Source organism: Phocoena phocoena, chromosome 6 (assembly GCF_963924675.1).
Source record: "Phocoena phocoena chromosome 6, mPhoPho1.1, whole genome shotgun sequence".
NCBI classification, from domain to species: domain Eukaryota; kingdom Metazoa; phylum Chordata; class Mammalia; order Artiodactyla; family Phocoenidae; genus Phocoena; species Phocoena phocoena.
The window spans coordinates 62718834-62740884 of record NC_089224.1 but is presented as its reverse complement, the minus strand read 5'-3'; the positions used below and the strand labels follow the sequence as shown (position 1 = coordinate 62740884).

At 41.4% G+C, this 22051-nt stretch overlaps 1 protein-coding gene across 2 annotated transcripts in view; it reads left to right on the top strand.

Moving 5' to 3' along the window:
- SMARCA2 (SWI/SNF related, matrix associated, actin dependent regulator of chromatin, subfamily a, member 2) overlaps positions 1-21755 on the top strand; it is a 170412-nt gene extending 148657 nt beyond the window's left edge. The window contains exons 29-33 of one of the 2 annotated variants that reach the window (XM_065878899.1): positions 5815-5920; positions 6615-6716; positions 9362-9494; positions 19442-19584; positions 20893-21755. In XM_065878899.1, the coding sequence (XP_065734971.1) occupies positions 5815-5920; positions 6615-6716; positions 9362-9494; positions 19442-19584; positions 20893-20928 (520 nt within the window). In that variant the 3' untranslated portion in view covers positions 20929-21755. The remainder of the gene's footprint in view (positions 1-5814; positions 5921-6614; positions 6717-9361; positions 9495-19441; positions 19585-20892) is intronic. The other variant, XM_065878898.1, reaches the window with a different exon arrangement.
- The last annotated feature ends 296 nt before the right edge of the window (positions 21756-22051 follow it).

Sequence of the window (22051 nt, the reverse complement as noted above, 5' to 3'; positions counted from 1 at the left end):
TTGATTTCGTTTGCCTGCAAAAGCTTTGTGATTTTGAGTTTGATCACAATTCAGCCAAAAGTTCCGAAGCCTTTTTTTTAACATTACGAAGTTAGAGACCCGGGGAAAGACCAAAGGACAGAACATTCAATGGAAGGGAAGGTGTGTCCTTACCTTTTGAAAGGAAGGCATCCTCTGAGTCACTTCCGGGTCTCCAAGATGAGGTGACAAAAGCTGATGAAACGGCGTGACCAGTGTGTCTATCACATTGAGACAGGTGGACAGTTAGGATTCTGTACCTCTACCTGCTATGATGAAGTGTCGAGTGAGAAAAAGAGAAGAATCTAGGTGTCCCGAGTCAATATTTCTAAAGAGTCAGGTGACAGATGATAAGTCTTCGCAGTCGTCTCCTCAAAATGCTTGTCTAAATAAACAAGTAAATAAACAGTACTCTCTGAATCTCCTGTCCAGGTGATCGATCACCTCTGATTTGCAGTCATGAGTTCAATGAGAGAATTCTGAAGGAATAAATAGGGACTTCATACAATAGATTCTGTTGGTTGTAATATAGTAAAAAAAAATTTGTGGAATTATTGTTCTATTATTCTATTTATTTGGCCTTCTGTGAGAGAGTTCAGAGGTGCCGGTTGAGGAACTGTGTTGTTTATGGTGATGTAAATAAAGGTCGGTCATATGCCCCTCGGATGACATTTTTCTGGGAAAAATCAAATTCGATTTTTGACTTACAGCATGTTGTCAAAGAAGGTAACCCATAAAAGTGTTTGAGGCCTACTTTATTTATGGATGACAGTATGGTTCCAAATTACATTAGATTGTAAACCTTCATTTTGTTGAACAAGAGTACCTTATTAGTAATGTTTATTTATGCTCTGGCATTTCTCCTTCTGGTCCTTAGTTCATGCCCTTTTAAAAACCTAGTTGAATGTGTATTGCATTTACAATTTGATGTCCTATCATTTTTGTGTTTTTTTCCCCCATTGAATGTCATAATGAGCATTTTTTTCTGTTTTTTAAGGCCCCTACTTTAAAAATACATAATTTTAGATTCTAGCCTTCCATTACTTGTTTTCTTCCCCCGATTGTTTAACATTTTGGCTGCCTTAAATTATTTTAAATAATGCTGTGATGAACATCTTTACATGTACATATAAAAAATATATATATATATATATATCTTTATCCATATTCCAGCCTAGAGTAGATTACCAACAGCAAAACCATACATCAGAGTGTGATTACATGGAAGACTGTTGTTAAAGCCTTGCTGCTTTTCTTATTGAGCTGAGCAAGCCATTTAAGCCTCCTAACATGGGGGCATTTACCTTGCATAAACCTGATGTAACCTCATTTTGGTTGGTAACCCAGGCACATTAGATACCTAGTCCTTAACACAACCCTTGGGGTGATTTTTACAGCTATCCATCCCATATCAAAAGCAAGTCAACCCACATCCCATTCTGTTTTTGCTGTTACATCCTATATGCTTCAAGAAGTTGCGAAGTCGGATTTCCAAGCTTGTTAGGAGTCACCAGTATTGTCAGTCAATACTCAGTAAGACTCAGATGAGAGACCTCAGTAGAGAATGCAGAGTGCGGGTACTCTGACACCTGTTCTGTGACTGGCTCAGGTTTCTGGGGACTTTCTAGATAGGCAGGGTGCTACTCAGGTCTAAGTGCATTTTGAAATGGTATTTTTTAAACCCTATAGGAATCTGACCCTGAAAAAAAGACACGTATTCACCTACTGCCCTCCAACGCTGACCCAATTTTTATGGGGTTTTTTCCCAAAATGATTTCCTATGTTTGATTCCTTTAGGACTGTAATCGTTTTCTGTAAAACGTTTCCAACTATAAATGGGTATTCTAAATCATGACGTCATTTCCTTAAGGAGGCAAGATAACCACGTTTTCATATTCATTAACTAACATAAACAAAATCTATGTCAGCTTTAGTTAAGATCACTTTTCCAGGAGTATCCATTAGGAGTTCTTGTCAACAGATCAGCTTCGGTAGGTAAAAAGACAAATCATAAAGCAGCCAAAAAAAAAAAAAAAAAAGGACTCTCAACCAATATTATGAAAGACATACTGGCCAGCATTTTAAAGGAATAGGTTTCTAAGCTACTGTTACAGTCTTATGCACTCTTCCAGCTTTACCTAAACTGTAATCAAAGGTAGAGGTGATATTTATGTGGTATTTATAATGTCTGTAGTCATTATTTTAAAGTCATAATAGTATAGATGTGAAATTCTTGCCATTCGGTTTGTGGAGGTAATGGGAGAAAAATTGGTTCCCAGATGAAGCATAGCAAAGCAGATCTCGTGTGTGTGTGTGTGTGTGAGCTCTACATGCAGGGTTTGCAAACCACCATTAACATAGTGGCATGTAGGGCTTTTCCATCGCATACACCATGACAGCATAGCCAGGTGTCCCTTTGCCCTTTCGTCTCTGTGGAGAGGAAATGTGTTTGCCCACCAGCACCTGTAAACTCTATTAAGTGCAGTGGGTTTTCCTGTATATTTGTAGTTTTAGGTTATTCTCCTCGCCCCCAACACCCTACGTCCTATCAGGGTCACGTTTCTCATTGTGGTAGATCGTTGTATGAAATAGATCTGAAATCAGACCATTTTGGAGGAGGGGGCCAGGTATCACTATTGTCATGGCAAACAGTACACTTTGAGATAACAATTTATACTTAGGCCTTAAATGTGTAAAATGACACAATGGAAAATACCTTGGGGGTAAGGATAAGCATTTCAACAGAAACGGAACACCTTTTGCAAACCGTTGTACAATTAGTCCATTGTTCTGTACTTAAAAAAAAAACTTCCTGGCAGTGAAAAACAAGTATTTGAAAAGGTATAATGAAAAAGCATTTGTACAGCTTAAGTTTGAGAAAGAAATGCCAAGAATTCAAAACTCTGTCAGGCTGCTTCACTTCCTTTTTCTTATTAACGTTTTTTTTTTTTTTAACCTTTAATTTAGGGAAAAAATAAGTTACCGTAGCAACATTAGCAAGTGGTCCTGCTACCTCAGTGCATTCTGTAGGTTATATAAAAGCTGGATGTCTTCCAGGACCACCTGACTTTTCCTGCCCAGGGTCGCCATCAGAACTGTCCCCTCTCATAGAGATGGGGGAGGGGTTTTGACTGCATGTAAAGCGTTCCCACACTCCGTGGAGGAGAGAAAAAAACCCAGCATGCATAGAATTAAGTTCTGAGCAGCAAGGTACCAGGAGTTGTTTAATATTGAGGAACGTTGGTTTAATATCGAGGAAAACTTCTTCCATCTTTTTTTTGGAGGAAGGGTTCTTGATCCTGAACGGATGATGGAATATTTGAAGGGAGAAAGGGATAGAGAACGTTCTAACCGTGGAGTGAGAGGTGGGTCAAGCCTGGAGACTTGGAATTTGTGATAAAGGGGGGATTGGCCGTGGGACCTGGGGGTACACAGGAGAGAGGCTCTTCTGACCAGAAGAGTCAAGTCAGCAGTACAGTCAGAGTTTAGAGAGGAGGAATCAAGGAGGGCTTCGAAATCCAGACCGAGGTGTGTGAGTGGAGATGGTTCCAGCGGAACCACGAGAAGACTTCCTTACATGGCATCCAAGCCCTCCTTCAGCTCAGGCCCTTGGCTCTTAGCAGGGGGAATAAAGGAAGTGAGATGGGAATATTAAGCCACGGAACCTTTATTTTTAAAACCGAATAAATTTATGTCATTTTACAGTATTGGCCCTGAGTCTCAGAACATTCAGCTCTCTCCTTTGTGAGCACAGATAACTGTGGACTTGTCTCCTTATAGGGTCTAGAATTTCTGTGTCCTAAGAAGAGGACATCAGACCAAGATTGTCTCAGCCATTTTGCCCCTGTTGGAAAGAGCTCTATCACATTCTCAGTGCAAACTGCTTCTTTCTTATTTCACCAGTAGCACAGATGAAATTAAGAGTACGTCCATCACAGGTGTACAAAGCAAAGATGTACTTGTAATCCGTCAATAGAAAAATGACACCATCTGTTGGTAATGCAGAACATGACACTGAAGATGTCATTGAGGGTCAGCTGTTAAATCCCGAATCACAAAGAGGTCTGACTCTCTGTTGCTAGGGTATAAAGAATGCTAATTATAAAGAAGTCACTGATACAAATAGAAAAATGAATATCTATAAATTCCTCTTATGGCCTTTCAGAGATTCATTTACAGACCGGTGAAATGTTTGTGTATTTAAGTCTCAGAATGGGAGAAAGAAAAACAGACCGGAGATTGTGGCCCTATGCTGAAGGTGATAGCAGATGAAACAGTTTTTGTCATATACTGTGTGGTATAATTTATGGCGGTACAAATGCATTTCTCAACCTGGAAGGGGTTGGGGGGGGTAGGGGTGGCGGAGGGTAAGAGAACACCTTGGTTCTTGCCATGATAATCTTAAAATCCAGTTTCCTATAAAACTGCAGTCTTCTTATGCCTCTTGTGTTGGCCCCTGGTTTTAGTATTCATGAGGCCCATATGTGCATTAAAAAATAAAATAAAACCCTGACCCAGCATCACAGAAAAACTCGCCCATCCCTTTGACAGGGTTTTCGATTAATTTATGCAGGCCCCTTTGCACTTCAGCATTTTCCCCACTGGTTGCTAGGCAACCATTTGAGTTAGTGCGCATGCCTTTTTTATGATAAGTGTCATTATGATTGTTTTCTAATTATATGACTGGGACTATAGATTAAAACAGCATATTGTCACTCATCCTCTGCCGCTGCTTCTAGCATTCTCACATGCTCGTGGAATCACCTTCCAAAATTTACCTGATAGCGATTTATGGGGTTTTTTGTTTTGTTTTATTTTGTTTTGAATATTTCTGCCTTCACAAAGGAAGTAGAGATGGCATCATAAGGGAAAGGAGATTTTTTTGTGAAAAATGACTGTGCTGTATCTCCCGAGCTGTTATGGATCTGGATAGGCTGAGTCAGATATTAGGGTCCTGAACCTAAATTATGAATACCTGGTTCCTTTGACCATGTCTGCTTCTAACATTAAGTGATGTTAAATGCTTACATTGCTTTATGGTCTGTTTCTCAAAGTTACAAAATGCGAAGCGTTCGTTGCTATTAAATGTGCTTTCAAGTAAAGCTACCGTGAATTTGCGGGGAGGGTATAGCACTGATCCCAGGAACAGGACGCAGTAACACTTGCTAAATATGTTTGTTCTTTTCAGCACAAATGACTCCATACACACAAAATGAAGTTAGGCAAGATGAAGGGGTTCCACTGCCAAATAATCATAAAGGTTTGTGTAGTTCACAGTGTGGAAAAATGCCCTAAGAGGAGTAAGACTGAAAAGACAGTCCCTGGTACATACGAAAGCTTTTCATTTGAGTTTCCAGAGTATATTCTAACACATTATTTTCTGAATATAAAGTGGATTTGAAAACAAAGGGATATGGAAATAAAGTCAGTCTTTTTTTTTTTTAACCAACTCAATTACTACTCATTTAGAAATGGAATTTTTGGTGGAATGGGACATTTTAAATATTTGTATCAAACTGAAGAGAGGTTCACTCTGAAAGAGAAATCCACAGTGGCCTTCCCATATGTATGACAGAAGTGGAGATCTACTGGTATTCTAATGTCATTTTGAAGTTAGCACTGGGGGCATTGATCTCCCATACAGTTGTAGGATTTTCTTTGATTTGAAGAGCCCCATGTTTCTATGCATGGGATGTCATTTGCTTTTTTGACATTTTTCTGAAATAAAATACAAGTTTTTCTCTGTAGTGCATGATCTGTTATGTTTTTGTTCGTTTCTCCCCTGCCCCCCTACAGTTCAGGGCGACAGCTCAGTGAAGTCTTCATTCAGTTACCTTCAAGAAAAGAATTACCAGAATACTATGAATTAATTAGGAAACCGGTGGATTTCAAAAAAATAAAGGTAGATCTTTTGTTTACGAACTTTATTTTTTAAGTAAATAAAGTAGACGTGTAAATTCATTGAAATGACTACAGTTAGGACTTGACAGTGGTAACCTGACTGCCACTGACACCCATGCAGGGCTTGGCACTAAAAAGGTCGGGATGTTCTTGTGCCTTTAAATGTATGTTATGAAATCAATATATTGAGAGCTCGTATCGATTATATGGCCTTTTTTTTTTTTTTTTTTTTGCGGTACGCGGGCCTCTCACTGTTGTGGCCTCTCCCGTTGCGGAGCACAGGCTCAGCGGCCATGGCTCACGGGCCCAGCCGCTCCGCGGCACGTGGGATCCTCCCACATCGGGGCACGAACCCGCGTCCCCTGCATCGGCAGGCGGACTCCCAACCACTGCGCCACCAGGGAAGCCCTATATTGCGTTTTATTTGAAAAGTTTCAGACTCCTTCCTGGATCCCACTGCTCTTCCTGGTTCCCATCCTATGCTCCTTACTCCCCCTTATAGGAAAGGAATACGCGTGGGAGGGTGGTCTCTTGTTTATGACACCCCCTGGAGTTGTGTAGCCCCACCTCCCTGGCAGGACTGTCTACTGGGAAGACAAATGGAAAATCAGGCTTTGTTAACCAAGTAATGATTGTTGTACTTTCCACCACCGCCCTCCCCAACTTTCCTCTGTTTTATCCAAAATTTGCATCAGGAAAGAATCCGTAATCATAAGTACCGAAGCCTGGGTGACCTGGAGAAAGACGTCATGCTGCTCTGTCACAATGCTCAGACGTTCAACTTGGAGGGATCCCAGGTGAGACATGTTTAACCTTAAACATGCTTTGTTCTTCTAAGTTAAAATTTTTCATTTGCTACTGTCGCTATTATCCTGGCAGAAGAAAAGGAGAGATAAAAGCCTGTATTTCCATGCTACCTATGTAAGTCAGTTGAGGCTTTGGCATTTTCAAGTTAATGCCAGCTCCTTTGTACCATAGCTGTGCTAGTTCCTACTTGTGCTTCCCTTAAAGGCTTGGCTTTTAATCAGACGAGGAATTTAAGTTAATAAGTTAATGTAATGCTTAAAAGCTAGAGGTACCGTTTTTGCCTTTACAGAGATGGTGTATTTGGTTATACTTACCTTGGGTTTTCTGACTGTAAACTTTGCATCAGGAGCCGAAACTGCTGTTTTGTTTTAAAACAAAAAATGTATAGAAAAAATAACCATCGCCTCTAATTGTTACAAAAATGCTTTTTATCAGGTCAATTGCAATTCTCTTTACTCCTCTTCTCTGTAGGTAGCAAGTGTAAGAGTAAGTGACACTATGAAAATAACTAAGTTGGCCGAGGACACTTTCACTTTAATTACACCTCAATTCCACTCACCTTTTGTAGGGACTCCCCTTTTTCTATCTATGCTCTCATACCCATGAGGCAGAAAGAACCAGAAGAGAGGTCAGTGTGTCTGCCAGCCGATGCAGAGTCAAGCCTCTTTCCGGATCGGGCTTGTTTTTATCTTCATGTCAATTCCAGTCACTAAATTGGAGAATGTGGGACTCCTCAGAATGTGCCTTGAACAGACCATACCTTGCCAGCTAATGGGAGTTAATAGAAGTATTATTTTGACCAAAACAATAGGTCGTGAAAGCAAGCCTTTTTCAAAGAAATGTAAGGTGAAAAGTAGGACGCAGAGAGTAAATATAAGCGTCAACAAGCAAGTCTTTCATGAATGACCGCTTACAGTTTGTGGATAGATTTGGGGGTTCTTTATAGGACTGTGGCAACATTGTGATACACACCCTGTCCCAGACAGCCTCCCTGTCTGTCTGCCGACACCCACTGCCTCACCCCTGAACTGTGGTGACAAATGGCCTCTTTACTGGCTTCCCTCCGAGGCCCTCCCAGATGCTGGCCCATCTTTCTGTAACCACCTTTTTATCCTGTCCATCTACTGCCCACCAAGCTTCGAGCTTCCCCATGTACTGTTAAATTCTAGAATGAATTCAATCGCTGGAGTTTGCTTTCTAAAGTCATAGACTAACTCTTTGGCCTCATTTCCTGCTGTTCCTCAACCTAAACAGTTCATGGTCCAGTAACGGTTCATGGTCCATAAACACCGGCTTCCCCAGATACACGTGCAGTTGTCGGAAAGAATATGAATACAGAGAGAGCCTTGACATCGTCCCAGGATAGTAACATCGTCCCATGTCATAACCAGGAAATTGGCAATGGCACCATCCCGGATGCATCTTTGTTTTACTTTGGCTGCCCCACCTTTCTCCTTGCTCTCCTTTTCTAAAAAGGCCGTCTCCTTTCTCATGATCCCTGGTGGGACCCTCCTCACCCTTTTAATATCCAGCTCAACTCCAGTGTCCCTGGCAAATTCTGCCCCAGTGGCCCCATCCCAGTGTGTCATCTTCACCATTTTTTAAGTGTACAGCTCAGTAGTGGGAAGTATACTTTCATTATTCTGCAACAGATCTCCAGAACACTTTCATCTTGTACAACTAAAACTCTGTAATCATTCTGCCAGACACCATTCTACGTTCTATTTCTACGAATTGGACTCCTCTCGATAGCTCACATAAGCCAATCACTCACTGTTTGTCTTTCTGTGAATGGCTTATTTCATCTGGCATCATGTCCTCAAAAGTTCATCCATGTTGTGTAGGCTGCGGCAGGATTTCTTTCCTTTTTAAGGCTGACTAATACTCCACGCTTTGGGTAGACCTCGTTTTGTTTTTTCATCCCTCTATCGATGGACATTAGGTGTGCTTCTGCCTCTTGGCTACTGTGAATAGCGCTGCTGTAAACATGGGTGTGCATGTATCTCTTCAAGACCCTGCTTTCAGTTCCTTTGGGTATATATCTAGAATTGGCATTGCTGGATCATATGGTACTTCTATGTTTAGTGTTTTGAGAAAACGGACCATTTTTGAACTTTATCTCTCTCTCAGCAGCTACACAGGGCTATGCTCAGATAGGTGCGTACACTAGGGAGAAAGCACTGATTGCGATAGGTATTGGCTGGTACTGATAAACTCAGTAACAAATAATAGCCTCCATTTTGTTAGGAGAATTGCATTTTTTTAAAAAGGTTGCGTTACCACAGTGTTTGATGGAACAACCTAAATAAGAAATAGTTTTTTTAAGTACTGGTCTTGCTGTCAAAAATGAGAGGGCGTCGTATTGAAGCCCTCCCTTCCCTCCCAAGCATGCGTGCACGCACACACACACACTCTGAAATTATTTCAACTGCATGTGGACTTTTCCTGTAAGACTATGTCTGTAGGTTTGAGTTTGGTGTTTTCCTGCAGGCATAGACAATAACGTTGATGTTTCTACTAAAATTCACGTAAAATAACGCTGGTGTGTGGCACAGGGAAGAAAAGAGCATGCTGCGATGGTGAGTCTCGGGCCCTCAGCTTGAGGTGTTTAACAGGTGCCACTTTGACCCTTCAGATCTACGAAGACTCCATCGTCTTACAGTCGGTGTTCAAGAGTGCTCGGCAGAAAATTGCCAAAGAAGAAGAGAGTGAGGACGAGAGCAACGAAGAGGAGGACGAGGAAGAGGAAGACGAGTCAGAGTCAGAGGGTGAGTCCGTGTGGTTTGTCCACTGGTTTGGCCCTGGCCACCTGCATCGCTGTTACCACAGATGCCAACAGAGCAGAGTCAGGCACATCTGGACTCCAGGTCTTGGGGTCTCTCGTGTCCTAGCTGGACCACCCCAGGCCGTATACTTAACCCTGCTTGAGCCCAGTCTCCTCCTCTGTGAAACTGAAGTACTAAATGTGCCCCCAGTCATGCGAAGAGCTTAGCACAGGGCCAGGCTCACAGCAAACACGGAATGTTGCCTTTGGAAATCAGTGTCATATACATTTTCTACCAGCATGGCTGTTGATACCACCTATCTGTTAACCTAGCACAGTGGTTCTCTAACCTGGGTGATTGCTGGCGTCTACCCCTGAGTTTCTGATTCAGTAGCCTGCGGAAGGGGCTGAGAGTCGGCCTTTCTGACAGGCTCACAGGGGATGCTGATGTGACTGGACCCAGGACCACACTTTGAGAATCACTGCTTTAGAAGATAATCGTCAAACTGTGGTCCATTTTGTCCATCATGGATCAGATACTGATCCTGTCTTTATCTTGATATTGTATTCATTATGGCTCTGTTTGGCATGAGTTTTGAGGTGTTTTGTTTTGTTTTGTTTTTTTGAGTTTGAGTTTTGAAAACATCGCACTGAATAGTATTTATCTCGATTACCGACTTTTGGTGCCCTCTTAAACTTTGCACCCAAGGCAAGTATCATATTTCAAAGGTTACGGCTGCCTTGAAAAGTCTAAAATTTCTTCTTACCTAAGTTTTCACCCCATACCTCCTCGCAAAGTAGTAAATCCTAGTAGTTTGTAGTCTTCTATGTAAAAGTTTGGATATGCTTTACCATTTTTTAGTAGATTTGTTTCTAATTACATACTTAGCTTAGAAAATATTTTTAAGAAAGGAAAATTTGTATAAGTCCATCACCCAATATACATTTAACTCCAGTTGCCTTCCAGTCTTTTTATATACATAAATATTTTATTTATAAAAGTATAGCACACTGTTTTGTAGCATGGTTTTTCTATTACAAATATTTTTCCATAGCAATGAGTGTTTTTATACAGCAATACATATATTAACATCCATTAATGAGTGTACCAAAACATAGTAATCTCAATCCAAATAACGCTCTCCTGAAAATTCTAACCCGTAAACCACGGCACACACTGTAAAAACATCTGACGCATACATATTGCTGCACAGAATGGAGTTGGTATCTCGGTCAGCGGTGTGCGTACGTGTCTGTTTCCCCATACCCTCGTCTGTTCTCAGTATTATTCTTTCTAGTGATCCTGCCTTTTAAGTATTAATTTAACCTTTTTCAGTTTCATAGGGTTACTCCCTAGTTTTAATATGGTAGCATTTGATGTTTTAGTCTACAGAAGCGTATCTTAGCTAAACGTTTCCTTGTTTTAGAGCGAGATTTCTAATCTGTTTTCAAGTAGCTACCCTTCTTATCCCACCTATCGGTTGAGATACGTTTGCTCTAATCTCTCTGGAGACTCGGTATGTTAACTTTCTATGGCCTCTCTAACAAATTACCACAAACTTAGTACCTCAATACAACTTACATTTTCACAGCCCTGTAGGTCACGGGTTTGCTGTGGGTCTCTCTGGGCCCAAACCAAGGTGTCACCAGCCTGCCTTCCTTTGTCGGGGCTCCAGGGGAGAATCCACTTCCTTGTGTCTCTTTCTCATGTTGCGTCTCATTGACCCTCTCTTCGGCCTCCTCTTCATCCACATTTTTTTTGCTGTTGTTGAGGTATAATTGACATATAATAATAGGTTCAGATATACAGCATAATGATACGATATATGTCTATATTGGGACATGATCACACCTAAATCTAGTAACATCCATCACCACACATAGTCAGAAAAAATTTTTTTCCTGTGACAGGAACTTTGAGGATCTACTCTCTTGGCAACTTTCAAATATGCACTGCAGCGTTATTAATTATACTCACCATGCTGTACTTTAAACCCCACGACTTATTTATAACTGGATATTTATACCTTTGGATTCCCTGCGCCCATTTCCCACCCCACCTCTGGCAGCCACCCTATCTGTTCTCTGTATCTGTGAGTTCAGTTGTTTTCTTTTTTTTTTAATTTCACATATAAGTGAGATCATACAGAATCTGTCTTTCACTGACTTATTTCACTTAGCATAAAAGCCCTCATGGTCCATCCATGTTGTCGCAAATGTCCTTTTTTTAATTTTTAAAAATGTTTATTTTGTATGGGAGTATAGTCGATTTACAATGTTGTGTTCGTTTGATGCGTAAAGTGAAGTGATTCAGTTACACGTGTATCCATTCTTTTACAGATTCTTTCCCCATATAGGTTATTACAGAATACTGAGTAGAGCTTCCTGTGCTGTACAGTAGGTCCTTGTTGATTATTTTAGATACAGTAGTATGTATGTGTTAATCCCAAACTCCTAATTTCCCACCCACTGCCCCCACCACCCCTGCCACTTTTCTTCTTTAGTGTCTGTAAGTTTGTCTTCTAAGTCTGTGGGTCTGTTTCTGTTTTGTAGATAAGTTCATTTGTATCGCTTTTTTAGATTCCACATATAAGCGACATCATGATATCTGACTTACTTCACTTAGTATGATAATCTCTAGGTCCATCCATGTCACTGCAGATGGCATTATTCTGTTCTTTTTATGACTGAGTAGTATTCCATTGTGTAGATGTACCCCATCTTCTTTATCAGTTCCTCTGTGGATGGACACTTAGGTTGCTTCCATGTCCTGGCTGCTGTAAATAGTGCTTCAGTGAACATCGGGGTGCATGTGTATTTTCATATAATTATGTTTTTCTCCAGATATGTGCCCAGGAGTGGGATTGCTGGATCATATGGCATGTATATGTCAATCCCAGTCTCCCAGTTTATCCCTCCACCCCCTTTCCCCCCTGGTAACCATAAGCTTGTTTTCTACATCTGTGACTCTATTTCTGTTTTGTAAATAAGTTCATATGTACCATTTTCCTGAGATGATCATTATAAGTTTTAGCCTTCATTCTGTTAATGTGTTGTATCATATTGATTGATATATTGATGTTGAACCAACTTGCATCCCTGGAAGAAATCCCACTTAATTATGGTGTATGATCCTTTTAATGTATTGTTGAATTCAGTTTGCTAATATTTTGTTGGGGGTTTTTGCGGCTACGTTCATCAGGGATATTGGCCTATAATTTTCTTAGCTTGCAGCCTTCTTGTCTGGTTTTGGTACCAGCATAATGCTAGCCTTGTAAAATGAGTTTGGAAGTGTCCCCTCCTCTTCCATTTTTTTTTTGTTTGGTTTTGGGTTTTTTTGGGCAAAAATTTGAAAAGGATAGGTATTCATTCTAATTCTTCTTTAAATGTTTGGCAGAATTCACCAGTGATGCCATCCGGTCTTGGACTTTTGTTTAACAGGAGGTTTTTGACTGTGGCCTCAACTTCCTTACTAGTAATAGGTCTTTTTCTGTTTTCTTTGTGATGCAGTCCTGGTAGGTTGTCTGGTTCTACAAATGTATCTGTTTTTTTCTAGGTTGTATGATTTGTTGGCACATAATCGTTCATAGTAGTCTCTCGTGATTCTTTGCATTTCTCTGATAACAGTTGTAACATCCCCTCTATCATTAGTGATTTTATTTGAGTCCTCTCTCTTTTCTTCTTGGTGAGTATAGCTATGATTTGTAGCTAAAGATTTGTTCATTTTTTTTTAAATCAATCTTTTCAAAGAACCGGCCCTTAGTTTCATTGATCTTTTCTATTGTCTTTTTACTCTATTTTGTTGTTGTTGTTGTTGCTTATTTGTTTCCAGTTTGATCTTTGCTGTTTCCTTCCATCTACTAAGTTTGGACTTCATTTCTTCTTTTTGTAGTTCCTTGAAGTATAAAGTTAGGGTGTTTTATTTGAGATTTTTGTTTCTTGATGTAGGCATTTATCACTGAACTTCCCTTCTAGGGTTACTTTTCTGCATCCTGTAAATTTTGGCGTGTTTGATTTCCATTTTCATTTGTCTGAAGGTATCTTTTAATTTCCTCTTGGTTTCCTTGCTGAGCCATTGGTGGCTCAGTAGAACATTGTTTAATCTGCACATACGGGAATTTTCCAGTTTTCCTCCTGTAATTGATGAGTTTCATGTCATGATGGTTGAGAAGGCTTATTGATATTTCCATCTGCTTAAATTTATTAAGGCATCACATGCCTCACATGGTTTTCAGGCATCACATATGATCTATCCTGGAGAATGTTTCATGTGCACTTGAGAAGAATGTGTATTCTGTTGCTTTTGAATGGAACGTTCCATATATAACTGTGAAGTTCCTCTGGTCTAGTGTGTCATTTAAGGCTGTGTTTTCATATTGATTGTCTGTCTAGATGATCTGTCCATTAACGAAAGAAAGGTATTAAAGTCCCTAATATTATTGTATTGCTGTCTATTTCTCCCTCTATGTCTGTTAATAAATGTTATGTCCTCTTTTTGTATTGACCCTTTGCTATTTCTCTTATTACAGTCTTTAAAGTCTCTTTTGTCTGATGCAAGTATAGCTGCCCCAGCTTTCTTTTGGTTTCCGTTTGCATGGACTGCCTTTTTCCATCTGCTCGCTTGCAGTGTGTGTGTCTTTAAAGCTGAAGTGAGTCTCCTGTAGGCAGCCTATAGATAGGTCTTGTTTTTTTTCTTTGTTTGTTTGCGGTACGCGGGCCTCTCACTGCTGTGGCCTCTCCCGTTGCAGAGCACAGGCTCCGGACGCACAGGCCCAGTGGCCACGGCTCGCAGGCCCAGCTGCTCTGTGGCATGCGGGACCTTCCCGGACCGGGGCACGAACCCATGTCCCCTGCATCAGCAGGCGGACTCTCAACCACTGCGCCACCAGGGAAGCCCTATTTTGACTGTCTGGTGCTGCTCACTTCTGGACTGCAAAGAATCTACCCATAGTCTTCTGGCGGTGGGGGGGTTGCCCTTGTATGTAACAAGTTGTTTGTTTTTCTTTTGCTGCTTTTACAGTTCAAGTTTTCACATGTTAATTGTAGTATGTCTAAGTGTGGGTCTCTTTGGGTCCCTCTTACTTGGGACTCCTCCTGGATCTGGATGTATTTCGTTCTGCAGATGAGGGAAGTTTTCAGCCATTATTTCTTCCAATAAGTCTTATGCCCCTTTCTCTCATTTCTTCCAATAAGTCTTATGCCCCTTTCTCTCTCTTCTCTTTCTGGGAGCCCTACAGTGTGAATATTGGTCCACCTTATGTTGTCCCATAAGTCATCTTCACTCCGTTTCATTCTTTTCTTTTTGCTGCTCTGATTGGATGAGTTTCACTGCCCTGTCTTTGAGTTTACTGATCTCTCTTCTGCTTCATCTTGTCTGTTGTTGAACCCCTCGTGTACTTTTCAGTTCGGTTATCATATTCTTCAGCTCTGTGACTTCTGTTTGGTACTTGCTTGTAAAGTTGGCCATTGAACAACACAGGTGTGAACTGCATGGGTCCACTTGGAGGCAGATTGTTCGTTTTTCAATAAATACATACAGCAGTACTATACAGTCTGCAGTTGGTGGAATCTGTGGATGCAGAAGCCCAGTTGTTCAAGGGTTAATTGTGTTTTCTCTTTGAAGTTCTCACTGTTTTCATTCATTCTTCTCCCAAGTTCAGTGAGCATCTTTATGACCGTTATTTTTAATTCTATCAATCAGTAAGCTAAGCCATTCATCTTTGTTTCATGAAAGACTTTTTTCCTGAGGTTTTACCTTGTTCTTTCATTTGGAACATATTCCTCTCTCTCTACTTTCCTTGACTCTCTCATTTGATAATATCCTTCCACCTACACCCTGACTCTTCCTTGTCTCTCACACCTTTGTGATTGTCCAAGCAGCCTACATGTAGTGGCTCCCAATAGTGGAGGGTGGGCCAAGACCTGTCAGTCAGTGTCTTAGAAGGGAGGATCTCAACTCCTAGATTCAGGCTGATTGGAAGCCAGACCCTCAGGCAGCAGCTTTTTAAAGTTTGCAAATATACAGTCCAGTGGGACCACAGGCACCAGGCAATCTGAAGGTATCCCCTGGATGGCACTCGCAAAAAACAGGGCACCGGGCGTGTGTAAAAGCTCCCCTCCAAGAGACACTAGTGCTCTGGAGTGTGGCAGAGGCAGAGTGCAAAGATAGCATCCCCCCTCTGCCAAGTTCTCTGGAAGGGATGACGGTCAGCCCTTAGATATGGGTTAACTTAGATGCCCGTCCCTAGGCCGATGCTTTAAGATAAGCAAATAAGCCTCTTTTATGTGAAGTCCGGGTGCCTCTCCATCAGCTGACTTTGAGCTGGGTCCTGGGGCAGGTAACTCTGAGCATGAGACTTTTACGAGCCGTTTCTGAACTGGCTGTAGCCCTGTGGGTCTTGTGGACACAAGCTCTGTTGGTTTTCAAAGCTAGGTGTTTTGGGGGCATCCCTCAGGCGCTAGTCTTTAAAAGTTGGGGTGCCTGATGTGGGGTTCAAACCTTCACCCCTCCTAGAGAAGCTTCAGGTTTTCAGTTCCTTTCCAGTTGTGGGTCACTGCACCAAGGACGGCATTTATCATGAGATTATGTATCAGCCTCTCTGCCTTTCTTAGTTGCTTCAGTGTAGGTTTTTCCACATTAGTCCAATGTGTAGGTGTCACTGAGCTAGTTTTTAGGTCTTTTTCAGAGGAGGTTGTTCCATACATACCTTAGATTCGGTGTGTCCGTGGGAAGAGGTAAGTTCAGGGTCTTCTTATGTCACCTTCTTAAATCGGAACCTCATCTTCTTCCACTTTGAAGGACTCGCGTGATGAGATTGGGCCTAGCCTACCTGGTTAATCTAGGGTCAGCTCCCCATCTCAAGGTCAGTGGAATCCCTTTTGCCGTGCAAAGTAACATATTCGCAAGTTCTGGGAATTAGGACATGGACGTCTCTGGGCGCCATCACTCTTCTGCCTGCCACCCTGGTTAACTGGAACTTGTCATAGGTCTGTGTAGTGGTGTCATAAAGCCTTAGGGTGCTGTTTAAAGGGCCCATCTGATGGTCCAGTTTATTAGCCTAGCTGCCCATGGCAGCCTTTCAGGTGGGTTTTTTCGAGGGGCATATCCACTGACTCACAAAGCCTGATAGCTTTTGAGTGTCCCACACTCCACTGAGTATTTAGATGATGTTCTCGAGGATGTATTTTCTTACCTTCACTGACAGTCTTCTGCCCTTTCACACCTCCCATGGATTTCCTGTACTCCCGTGTCAGGAAGAGCCACACCTGTGTAAATAAAGATGGTTCACTTTTTATTTCCAAATTCCTTTTTACATTTTTAAAGGTTTTCACAGCTTCGTGCATTTCCATTGATCGGTAGACTTTTGCATCCCCAGTCTTTTCGTCAAGTCCCCACCTTATAGCTTATTAAGCAGTAGACATTTGGGTGTGATACACGGAAGCCTGGGCTAGGAATACTGTTGTGAGCACTAGGATTTGCCAGCCTTTTGCGAGCCCTGTTTGGGATGGGGGAAGGGCACTTGCTGCCCCTGCACTTCAGTTCAGAACATCTCTGCCCTCATCTTTTTTGTTAGCCTGTACTTCCATGGAAGACTTCACTTCTGGAAACGTTTTATGGGTCCTTCCCCTTCACAAAAGAAGTCTGGAGATTTCTCATCTCTAAGATTCTTTCTGGAGTTGATTCTCTCCACGACAACATCTATTTCTAGGTTCCCTGAGACCCACCAAACAGAATATTCTAACAAAACTGGTCTGAATGAGAGACTTGCATTGTCAGTCACTTCATCATCCATCCCTAAAAATGCTGTTCTGTGGACACCTGTCCCAGAACGATGCCAGGGAACAGATTTTCTGTGAACCTTGGGCTGTGCACCTCTAACTATGGTATAACACTTGGACTTCTTTCTCCCATGTGTTTTTATTTCTATCCTCAGAATAGCCCTGTGAGAGTGGAAGTGGGTGCCATCTTTCTGTATGTGTATATACTTGAATTCTTTATATCTCTCTACAGAAATTTGTGGAATTTTATGTCATCTATCAATAGAGAGAGAATCATACACACACAGGGATGCATATATTTTCAAATATTGAGGTATACTTCTTTTTCTGGAAATAATCACCAGAAAGAGACCAGTAGGGTGAGAGACTAGAGATGGGGAAAGAAACCTTTCAAATTCATTTGCTGTGTTTTTACTTTCCATTTTGTACCTTTCTGTACTTTTAAAAATATTCACCTATGAATTTTCTTTTTAAGTCAACTGAAGTTATTTACACAGTAAAAATCGTTGGCTTTTTTTTTAAACCTTTTACACTTACGTATACTTTTTAATGTCAAAGTTCTGTTTTTAAAAATGCCCATTCCTCTGTTGATGGACATTTACGTTGCTTCTGTGTCCTGGCTGTTGTAAATAGTGCTGCAGTGAACATTGGGGTGCATGTGTCTTTTGAAATTACGGTTTTCTCTGGGTATAGGCCCAGCAGTGGGACTGCTGTGGGTCATATGGTAATTCTATTTTTAGTTTCTGAAGGAACCTCCATACTGTTCTCTGTAGTGGCTGTATCAATTTACATTCCCACCAACAGTGCAAGAGGGTTCCCTTTTCTCCACACGCTCTCCAGCATTTATTGGTTGTAGATTTTTTCAATGATGGCCATTCAATGGAATATTACTCAGCCATAGAAAGGAATGAAATTGAGTCATTTGCAGAGATGTGGATGGACCCAGAGTCTGTCATACAGAGTGAAGTAAGTCAGAAAGAGAAAAACAAATATCGTATATTAACACATATATATGGAATCTAGAAAAATGGTATAGATGATCTTTTTGCAAAACGGGAATAGAGACACAGACGTAGAGAACAAACGTATGGACACCAAGGGGAGGAAGGGGGGGCTGGGATGACCTGGGGGATTGGGATCGATATATATACACTATTGATACTATGTATAAAGTATATAACTAAAGAGAACCTACTGTATAGCTCAGGGAACTCTACTCAGTGCTCTGTGGTGACCTAAATGGGAAGGAAATCCAAAAAAGAGGGGATGTATGTATACGTATAGCTGATTCACTTTGCTGTACAGTAGAAACTAACAACACTGTAAAGCAACTGTACTCCAATAAAAATTCATTCTAAGAAAATATTTTTGTAATGAAAAATTTTAAATGCCCACACCCCTCCACACGGTAGGTAAGGCCACCCTCGCTGTCCTGGTTAGGAAGATCCCTGTTCATCCATTAGGAGACCTGGAAAGGACCCAGCCCAGCTTCCCTCTGGGCCCTCATTCCTTCTTGTTGCCCATTTAGGGTGACTGTGTAACTTATCATGCAAACTTAGACATGTTTGCAAGTGAAAGGGGTGCTGACTATTACTAGATAGGACAACGGAGAACAGGCTTGAATCAGTCCGAGAATGTTCAGGGCACTCGGGGTTGTTGGGTTTGTCATCTGCAGGTAGGCGATCATTTTCCTACCCGTAAAAAGATTACCATATGCTAACACAACATATATATGGAATTTAAGGGAAAAAAATGTCATGAAGAACCTAGGGGTAAGACAGGAATAAAGACACAGACCTACTAGAGAACGGACTTGAGGATATGGGGAGGGGGAAGGGTGAGCTGTGACAAAGCGAGAGAGAGGCATGGACATATATACACTACCAAACGTAAGGTAGATAGCTAGTGGGAAGTAGCCGCATAGCACAGGGAGATCAGCTCGGTGCTTTGTGCCCACCTAGAGGGGTGGGATAGGGAGGGTGGGAGGGAGGGAGACGCAAGAGGGAAGAGATATGGGAACATATGTGTATGTATAACTGATTCACTTTGTTATAAAGCAGAAACTAACACACCATTGTAAAGCAATTATACTCCAATAAACATGTAAAAAAAAAAACAAAAGATCTTCCTGTGATTGATTCCTCATTGCTGTCTGTTTGGGTTTTGTTGTAGCAAAATCTGTTAAAGTGAAAATCAAGCTCAATAAGAAAGATGACAAAGGCCGGGACAAAGGAAAAGGCAAGAAAAGGCCAAATCGAGGAAAAGCCAAACCTGTGGTGAGCGATTTTGACAGCGATGAAGAGCCGGATGGAAATGTAAGTGCGGCTGCCTTGCCTGAGGTCGGGACACCCTCCCCACATCTGTCTCCCTCTCGTACTCCCAGGCCCCTGCCAACCTCTATGCTTCATTACCCAGAAATGAAAATGTAAAGATTTGGTGTTGAGGAATGTGAACTGAGCGGCGTGATTTGAAAACAAAGAATTTGGGGTTTTGTTTATTGCCTTTCAAATAGTCTTCAGAAGTGAAAAACTTACTAAATCAAGTTTCCTTTTCCCCTTTCGTATCTTCCCAGTGCCTACTTACAAATAGAGATTTCTCCACGGCTCGTTAATATTTTATATCCATAACAGCCAGCATAGTGCCTAGGATACAGCGGTATATAGAGGAAATAATGATTCCATGGAAGACTGACACTAAGTGGGATGATAGAGTTACTTTGGGGTTTGAGTTGCTATTTCAGGTGCCGTGCGGAAAACCCAGATGCATCTTTAAGTACTTAGAGGTGTTATTTTTAATATTTGAAAAATTCAAGGAGCCCTGATGGAGCCAGGCCCTGACGTAAGGACCTTTCCAGGTGGCACCATATTCAGTGCTTATTAATGTTAGCATCCTAAGACAGATGTCACTCTCAACATATGACAGAAATCAGTGCTTAGGTTATGTGTGTTTTGCCGCAGGGCGTGGAAGTAAGTAGCAGAGGCTGGATTCAGACCCAGAGAGCATTAACTCAGTCTGGTGCACTGTCCCTGACTCTGTGGTCCACAAGGTAGCAGTGCCTGGCACAAGCTTCTAATAATACAGTGCCTTTTAAAGGGCCCTCTATTTCTTTCACTTTCAAGAGGACCTCAGGTTCCCTACCCCACACCCCCTTCTTTCTTCTTTCTGGAAGGTTAATTCTCCATGTTAGCGCCTATGCTAGTTTGATTTTCCTTCAACGTGCTGCTATCTGGGTCTGTTGAAAAGGTTCAGCATTCTTAGCCCACCCCACCCGGCCTTTAACCCTCGACACAAGCATCTTCAAGTACATTTAAAATCCTATGTTTTCTTTAAGTAGACAGCAAACGCATGGAATTTTTTTCTCCCGTGAATTTTCTAAAAACGTAGTGCTAAAATTAGAAATCAATAGCCATGAACTTTCCACGCCCAAGTGCAATAGAGCAAAACACTGGCACAGACAGCGGGCATTGCTTTGCTTTGGGATTTCCAAGCGGGGGCTCCCCTGTTCCGCATAGATAGAGGCTGTCGATGCCTCTTTACTGGGGAGGGTTAACTGTTTCCAAAATGTCATTTCTTTTCTACATTGCCTCTTGATGGCTTATTGTCTTTCTTATTTTTACTTTTAGGAACAGTCAGAAGCTAGTGGCACTGATGATGAGTGATCAGTATGGACATTTTTTTCTTGGTAGAACTGAACTCCTCCCCTCTCTCGTCTCCACTCAGTGAGTTCATTTGTCATATGGGCACTGGGTTGTTTCTATCTCATTATCATCTATAAGCTAGCTTTAGGATAGTGCCAGACAAACATATGATATCATGGTGTAAAGAAACACACACTCATACACAAATCTTTGTAACATATTGTGACCAAATGGGCCTCAAAGATTAAAACAAACGAAAAAGCTTTTGATGGAAAATATGTGGGTGGATAGTATATTTCTATGGGTGGGTCTTGGTAACGGTTTGATTGTGCCTGGTTTTATCACCTGTTCAGATGAGAAGATTTTTGTCTTTTTGTAGCACTGATAACCAGGAGAAGCCATTAAAAGCCACTGGTTATTTTATTTTTCATCAGGCAATTTTCAAGGTTTTTATTTGTTCGGTATTGTTTTTTTTTTTACACTGTGGTACATATAAGCAACTTTAATAGGCGATAAATGTTAGACTTCACCTACATAGACATTTTTCCATTTTATGCTCTATGATCTGAAAAACACGCTTTTTGAATTGTATAAGATTTATGTCTACTGTAAACATTGCTTAATTTTTTGCTCTTGATTTAAAAGAGAAGTTTTGTTGAAATCGCTATTGAATATTGCAATCTATATAGTGTAATGGATGGCTTCCTTTGTCAACCTGATCTCCTGTGTTACCCATGTGTATTGTCTCCTTCTCCCTCAAGTGTACTTAATCTTTGCTTTCTTTGCACAATGTCTTTGGTTGCAAGTCATAAGCCTGAGGCAAATAAAATTCCAGTAATTTCCAAGAACGTGGTGTCGGTGCTTTCCTAATAAAGAGATAACAGCTGAGCTCAACAAGCCCTGCCTCTGGTTTTTGAGTTCTAAGGGACCGAAACCCTGGTGCCCGAGTCCCCGTCTCCTGCAGAGAGCGGGGCAAGCTCTTGCCGCAGTGCACGTGGTAGGAAAAAAAGTTAAGAAGACTGAGAGAGAGGATCCCCTGGGATGAACCAGGTGTGTCGCAAGGGAGAGGAGTCTATTGCTTTTGTGACTTTTAAACTTACACAACAGGAGAGATGCTGCCATGGACCGAGTCACACTAAGCCCC